Source organism: Elephantulus edwardii, unplaced genomic scaffold, assembly GCF_000299155.1.
Source record: "Elephantulus edwardii isolate Elephantulus edwardi_28Jun2011 unplaced genomic scaffold, EleEdw1.0 scaffold00352, whole genome shotgun sequence".
Taxonomy (NCBI): Eukaryota; Metazoa; Chordata; class Mammalia; order Macroscelidea; family Macroscelididae; genus Elephantulus; species Elephantulus edwardii.
Genome location: NW_006400102.1, coordinates 1,655,618 through 1,663,310, shown reverse-complemented (window position 1 = coordinate 1,663,310; position 7,693 = coordinate 1,655,618). Strand labels below are relative to the sequence as shown.

General features: G+C 44.5%; 1 protein-coding gene across 1 annotated transcript in view; it reads left to right on the top strand.

Moving 5' to 3' along the window:
* Window positions 1-7,302, top strand: part of LOC102843114 (sushi domain-containing protein 3-like) — an 84,829-nt gene extending 77,527 nt beyond the window's left edge. The window contains exons 2-5 of the mRNA XM_006901947.1: window positions 1,841-2,029; window positions 3,107-3,254; window positions 4,143-4,278; window positions 7,231-7,302. Of these exons, the coding sequence (XP_006902009.1) occupies window positions 1,841-2,029; window positions 3,107-3,254; window positions 4,143-4,278; window positions 7,231-7,302 (545 nt within the window). The remainder of the gene's footprint in view (window positions 1-1,840; window positions 2,030-3,106; window positions 3,255-4,142; window positions 4,279-7,230) is intronic.
* Window positions 7,303-7,693: the final 391 nt, after the last annotated feature.

The following is a 7,693-nucleotide window of genomic DNA, read 5'->3' as shown; positions in this document are numbered from 1 at the left end:
ACAGCACAGGAGAGGAAGACCCTCTATGAGATGGATTGATTCGGTGACTGGGGTAATCGGGATGGGTGTGTCAGAGGCAGTGCGGTTGGTGCAGGATAGAGCAGGGTTTAGGGCTGTTGTGCATAGGGTCGCTGTGAGTCGTAAACGACTCGACAGCACATAACAACAAACAACAACATGTTGTGTTTCACACTTTGCCTCATTCACATTATATTTCATACAATCATTCCTATACACTGTTTTGTAAAATTAATCACCATTGAACTATGCCCACCACTACCCCATTATTTCAGGTCCCCTCCAGATTCTTTCGATTTCCTTTACCCTCTCTCTCCACCTACCAAATTGTAGGACCCTGTGTTTCCTTCCCCCACCCCATGCCTATCCTGTACCCTCTGCTCCCACCCCTTCCCCCCATGGGCCCTCACACAGGGATAATTTTTACTAGTTATCCTTCTATTTTTAAAATAATGGTCTTATGCAATATTCGTCCTTATGAGATTGAATTCACACAATGTTCATAGCTGTGTTGTGTATAAGAACATGGAACCAGCCAAATTTCCAACTACAATTGAATAGACTGAGAAATTACAGTACAGTCACACCCTGGAGTAATATGCACTTTGGCATTTTGTTGTCTGAATATTATTTTATTTACCAATCCAAACCCTTACTTATGACTATGGAATAATTTCCAACTTTTTACTATTGTAAACAGGTCAGAAATGAATATTCTGTTATATAACTTATTAGCTGATTAGAAATTATTTACTTTGGTTAAATCTCAGGTGTATACATAATTTTAGACTCACTTTCTTGTACTAACCTCCATCCAGAAAGTTCGAGTATGCTATGTACAGTGCCCCACTCCAGCTTGGAGAGGTCCACTCTCAGGTTTCACTGGTGTCACTGTTACTGCTTTCTTGTAATCTTTACCAACTACATGAGGCAGAAACCGACTGTTGTCTTTTGAATTTCTGCAATAGCTATGATGGTAATCACGTCTTTGCATGCCAGCTGGCCATTTGTTTTTCCTGTGCAACTTTCCTACCCATGTATGAATCCATTATTCTCTTTGGATGTTACTCAATTTCTAAGATTTCTTTATGAAGTAAGGTAACTAAACTTTTGTCCTATATTTTTCATATTTTCTTCCTAAATGTTTAATATTAATTTTTAATATCAGTTTTTTCATTATTAAAAGTAAAAAGGACGATTCCTTTTATTTTCTTCTAATATTTTAGTTCCTAAAGTGGCATCCACTACCTAAATAACATGCCTCTGGAAACTCTATGAACTTTGATAAATGTCAATAGTTGTAGAGGCCTTTTGTTCCCAGGGTCACTATGAGTCATGCTCGACTGGAAGGCAATCAACAACATTTAATAGCTAAATCTTTTACGAGAGTCTTTGAATTGTGGAAATATGTAAATTCTCCACTACTAGCCAAAAGGCTGGTGATTAGAACCCCTTCAGGGGTACCCTGGGGTAAAGGCCTAGCAAGCCAATGTGTTTAGATGTAACACCCTTTGCACTCATTATGTCACTTTGTCAGAATGACTTGATGGCAATGAACAAAAGTTTTCTTAGCTTCTGGATCTTATTCTTCATTTCTGCTGCTTTCTCAGTGACCTGTCCCCCTGATGGCTGAGTGGCCACTTCCCTCTGACACCATGTCTCTCCCACAGTCCAATATGGCCTGTGGACCAGCCCTTACCCACTTGCTCCATTTACACAGCACCTTGGCCATGTAAAATTTCCTGCCTTGCTCGAGTCATGACTGACTATTTTACCTTCTGCTTCCAAAGTGGGGCCCTTATATCTGTCTCTTTCTTTCTAGGCACTTGCAGTCCAATGAAGCCACCTACAAAAGGAGCCTTCCAGATCCTTCGTGGCAATGGCACTTCTGTGGGGACAATACTACTATTCCACTGTCCTTCTGGCCACCAGATGGGTGGGCCTGGCCTCATCACCTGTGCCTGGAGGGGGAGCATTGCGGAGTGGTCTTCAAGGGTACCCATGTGCAAGTGTAAGACCCGCTTGATGACTGCCCCTCGGTGGATCGCCTTGTTTCACCTCCATAGGGTGACTGTGGGTGGTCCCTGAATAAGCACAGAACGTCTGCCAGCATAGGCTGGCCTTAGTTTAGAGTTCAGTACTCAGGCCAATGGTGGACTTACTTGCATTAATTCTTGCTTGCCAGAGTGCCGTATTTGCAGAGTGGTGGCAGCCTCCTACACGTGAATCCCAAAATTGGGTATTTAATCCTAGCTTTCTGCCTCAGACCTGCCCTGTACCCTTGTGGTAACAGGAGGTTCTGGAGCTCACTGGGCTACAATACTCAGCAGGAAGGCTGATGTTCACACATGCATTACTTTATTCACGCATACTGCATGCACTCATTAGGCACTGGTGTATGAGACTACAGTGTGCCCACAGGTGACAGTCAAGAAAGGAGGTAGTCTTTCTTCTTGAACAGGGTATAGGAGATTGTTGTCACAATGGTTAAAGAGTTGGCTGCTAACAGAAAGGCTAATGATTCAAACTCTCTGTGGGAGTGTGCTGCTGACAAGATCCACAGCCTTGGAAACCTGGGGATAGGCAGCTCCATGCTGTCTGTAGACTTGTGACTGGTGTGGACTTGAGGGCAGGACCTTTGGTTTTCCGGTTTTATGCAAAGAAGGAAATATGAAGGGTGCTCACACTAGATGTTCATGGTCAGCCTATGGGTGACAGGATGAAACTTTGACCTTCACAGGCAGAGTACTTGACCATGATAGTGACTGCCATCCTCTAGCCTCAGTAGCCCCACTCTTCCTTTGCTTCTCAGCAGGGATCCAGTTGGTAGGAGTGTGCAAGGCCTTTATGCTGACCTCTCACTAGAACTTTTTTACAATTTTTTACTCCTCCACAACCTCTAAAGAATTCTCCCCAAATGTTCTTTGTGGGCAAAATCTTCCCTGACAGCCCCACACATAGAAATTGTTTGCACAGTGTCTGTCTCTGCTTTAGAATGGGCTCCCCGTGGCTGGGCTTGGTCTGAGCCACGGAGCCCAGGTGGGTGTGGGCAAGCTTGCCCAGGAGTTGATAAATGCCTCCCTTTTAGCTGTGCTCCCATATGAGACCTTTGGCTTCAGGGTTGCTGTGATTGCCTCCATTGTCAGCTGTGCCATCATCCTCCTCATGTCCCTGGCCTTCTTCACCTGCTGCCTGATGAAGTGTGTGAAGAGGACAGAGCAGGGACACTCTAACAGGTACAACCTGGCCAGCAGCTGGTGTAGGGAAGACCCTGTCTGTAAAACAGACCTGCAGCCTTGAGCCCTAATTCCCTCAAGGTGCCCACACTCCAGGGAAGAAGGAGTGGATATAGAGTGCATCACAAGACATATTGCCCATGTCCGGTAGATCACATATATGTGGCTGATGCTGAAAAATGTTGTAAATATAATTTAGAAGGTATTGTGTGTTGTACAACATTGAGCCAGAACTGACCCAGAGCTGACCCTCCAGCAGATTTTCAGAGGCAATTAATCACACAGAAGAAGATTGTCCATCCTTCTGCAGAGGAACAGCTGGTGAACTTGAACTGTGTGCTTTCCAGATTGCAGTGGTGGCCTAGTGGCAAGAAGCTATATTGCAATCCTGAAGGATGGGCAATCTCCTCTCATACACTTATCTGCCTCTGGAAACCCACCAGGGCATCAGCTATAGGTCTCTTCTGATTCTACAGTACACAGCAACAACAATATGCTTGTAGAAGAATGTATGTTCTATTGAAAGTCAACTCTTTGAAGTACATGAACAATTGTTTATTATCTTTTAACCTTTGTACATGTGCCATCTACATCCAGCATGTTATTTCAGTGCTGTAAATGTCTCTATATTGTCTACAATGCCCATGGCCTTCCTCCACTATTGCCTGAAGAAATAGACAAGAGTTGGGGAGATGCTGCAGATAAGTGTTGGTAACTGCATCACACTTACTGAATCCACTGTTGAAAGCCCTACAGTTTTGCCTCATTGCCCCTTTCAAAGGGCATCTGAAGATTCCACAATTCCCTGGGGCTGTATGGAGTTTGTGGCATGGGTGGTCTATCTTCCTGGAGATGCTGTGTGTTCATTCTTTCTGCTTTCTTATCCAGAACAGCCCAGATGTGGTACCAGCTCAGAAGAGAGGACCTGGAGACTGTGCAAGCTGCCTACCTTGGCCTCAAAGGCCTCAACAATAATAATAGTTATACTAGGAGCCAGCCCCACTTGGGTGAAGTTGCCATACAGGCATATGAGAACATCTGCTTCACCATGTAGGCATGGACATCTTGGCCTAGGGGTTATCAGGAAAACTCTAACCCATCCTGAGGAAGGGATGCCTCCTCAAGCTGGGACCATACCCATTGCTAGAAGGGCAACATGCATCCAAGGACTCTCCTTACCCCAAAAAAGGCCAGAGAATGAGAATCCTCTAGTCTGTCCTCATCTCAAAATTTCTAGTACTCAAAGCTACCCCACAACAATTTCTATTTCTTTTTTTAAGAGAAGAAAGATTCTATTTTATATAAGTGGAACAGTTCACTTTGAGGGAGAAAAGTCAATAGAATACAAGTAAACCAGTTTCTCTGCTTTTAGCCAAGTTGCATTTACATCAGCAGTGATATCCCAGCAATTATATGCTTTTCTGAATCTGACTTGAATTTCTAAAAGTTCTCTTTCCATGTGCTGTTCTAGCTGTTTTTATAGTGTTCAGCAAGATTTTACTATGTATGATATTAATGATATTGTCTTATAATAGCCACATTCTGTTAGATCACCTTACTGTAGGAATAAGATTTTCAAGATGAACTAAAAGCATTGGGAAAAAAATGAGATCTCAAGCATTGATGAAACATTAGTTGGCATATTTCACAAATAGATGCACCCCTAGTCATGCTTACTTGTCATACCTTTAGAAGACAGGTACCTCACCAATTAACTGGAAGAACAACTTCTATTTTGAAGATTCAAACCTACACATTAAACACCTACCTCCTGTGACTCCCTCTACTTGGATCCAGCAGCTTGCTCTGTTTGCAATAATGTGCCCACAAACTTTATTTCTGAACCAATACATTCTCCTGACTCAAGAGGGCATATCCTGATGGAGTAGACATGAAGTAGTAGAGGGCATCTCCCATTGGCATCATTAGCCTAAAGGTATGCCTGTGTCCCGTGGTCAAGTCCATCGCAGATCATGTGCCAATCAGTGGTCAAGCCTCTGACTCTTCAGTCTCTTGTGTCTGGCATGTCAATTCCTGCAGGAGACTTGCACAGAGTTGGCACAAGTCTGTGTTGTCTCTCAGTCAGTTTCATGTGTGCATTTATGGAATGAGGGCTGCACAGGTAGCATGTCCCTCCCCTTCCATGGATCTGTCTAAAGTCATATGTGTTAGGGGCTTTGCTAATGCAGGTGTTGTGGTAAGGTGTGTTTGTTAGAGTGCTCTGCTGCCAGCCAAGTACTGACTCTGTGTTAGTGTCACTCCTGAGTTAGGGTCTCTCCAGCTTCTACCCACAACTTCAAATTTAGGGATGATCTCTGGATTGGCTATTACCCTAGGATTTGCCAAATAGAGATGTGATTTTATTGTAATTCTTTCATTCCTGCCTTCAAAAATGAGAATGAGCTCATGGTTGTTTTCCTCTCCTTCTTTTTGTTGTCATTTGTAGTATACTATGTATTCATGGATGTTCTTTTAAGTGGCCTTGTTTTGGGAAAATATCACAAGTACACAAAATAGGCTAGAGTAACAGTATTCCATCCCAGCTTCGACAGAGGGCACACCATGTCATTAACCCCTTCCTTGATTACTTGAAGCACAGAGTGTTGTTTTGTTAGGGGGGTTGTTTGTTTTTTCTCTCTCTAACTGTTCTTTGGCCAATGGGAACCTGTTGAGCTCCTGATAATGTCTGGTAATTCTCTGAATACTTCCTTTCTTGACTAAGATGCTCCGGGTTCATTTAGTACTTTTGCAAACTAACCCAGGAGCCAGTCTCCTGCTGCCTGGTCCCTTTTAGTGGGGAGCATGTTTGAAAGTTCAGTCTAGACACTGGCCATGAATTACTGGCCTGGTGTAAATCTTGCACAGACATCCTTCACCTGTTGTCCCCAGGACCCTTTGAGATAGCAGAGTACTCTGATAAGCCTACTCCCTTAAGACTCTCAGACCCAAACTCTGAGTCAGAGAGCATCCCTCTTCTTTGGAGCTAGTCTCCTGGTTGTACAGGTGAGAAAGCCAGAGTAGAAACCTAGCCTTAATAAGATCCAAGTAAGAAGCAGAACAGTAAGGCAGATGATTTCCCACTCCTAGAACAGGCTAGAGAATAGGGCTCCCAAGACCTGTGCTTGCCCCATGTCCAGTCTGGTATAGCTGTCTCTGCTACCAGGGTAGCTACAGGAATTTTCAGATGTATAGATCAAGGAGTACTATGTCCTTGGAAAGTCCAGCCATATGTAAACTTCTTCTAAAGGGCAGAAAAAAAGTCTCCTTTTTTGTTCAAGTGCACCCAAGTTGAAGGAGTCTGCCTGAGCTGGTGGCTGAGCCTTCCAGTGTGGAGGCAGCCCTGATTTCAGAAAAGTGACCTGACAGGACCATCATCTACAGAGACACTGTCCCTATCTCCAGGCCAAGTCCCATCATTTAGCTGGAGTTGCAGAGTCTGAGCCATCACCAGCCTTGGTCAGATTCAGCTTCTATGGTCTTAGAACAGGTGCTAGAATCTATGTGGTCAGGAGGATGGGGTCAGAGAGGATAGTCTGAGTGGGAACAAGATTAACAGTTGCTTACTACCAGGAAGCCAAACTGAGCAGCTCTCTACTCTTTTGTTCTCCTGATACTGTCCCCACCACCAGTGAACCTGTGTGTGATGGCCCCAGTTGAGGTTTCTGGGACTTAAGAGCAGGTGGAGCACTGAGGTGCCAATCAGGATATGATAGCTAACTCTGAGATGAAAGGTCAAAAGATCCGGGACAAGCCCATCTGCCTAGTTCTGTAGAAGGCCCAGACCCAGGGGACCGGATAAGACAGCAGAGTAGAATAAGCCTAGCCTCATTCTTCCCCCTACCTATTTTTCCACAGAGACCATGGCGAGGATACCAGAGATTTTGCTGGCATGCTCCACGACATGAATAAGAAACCCCGGATTCTTGAACCCTGTGCTCTGAGCCACAGCATCTCCTCCAGTTCGTCCCACACCTAGGTGATGATGCACATTGAGAACCCTACACTCACTCTACCTGCATCTGGACTTACCCCAGGAATGCCAGGATAGGCATCAACCAACATTCTGGTGTAACCAAAAACACCAACTGCAGTATTTGTCACCCAGAGACCAGCTGAGATTTGGAGGCTGAGGCCGACTTGCCAGCCTGCCATCTAGTCTGCATTTATGAACACAGTGGGATGAGCTGATACCAGACTGGGGATTTCAGTGGGTGTGCTTTGTCTCAAGGGAGCCTGGCCATTTTGTATATAGATATTCCTCAAAACCACTGCTGAAGTTAACGTGTTAGCTCTCACCTCCCATTAACCTAAGTTCCTTAGAAGAGACTGGGAGATATTTTTAGAAAATCAAGTTTTGTATAACAGATCAACATCCCCCCGCCCCCCGCCACAACACAGCAATAAGTTTTTTTCAGAAATTTCAAATGGCCATCATCCTC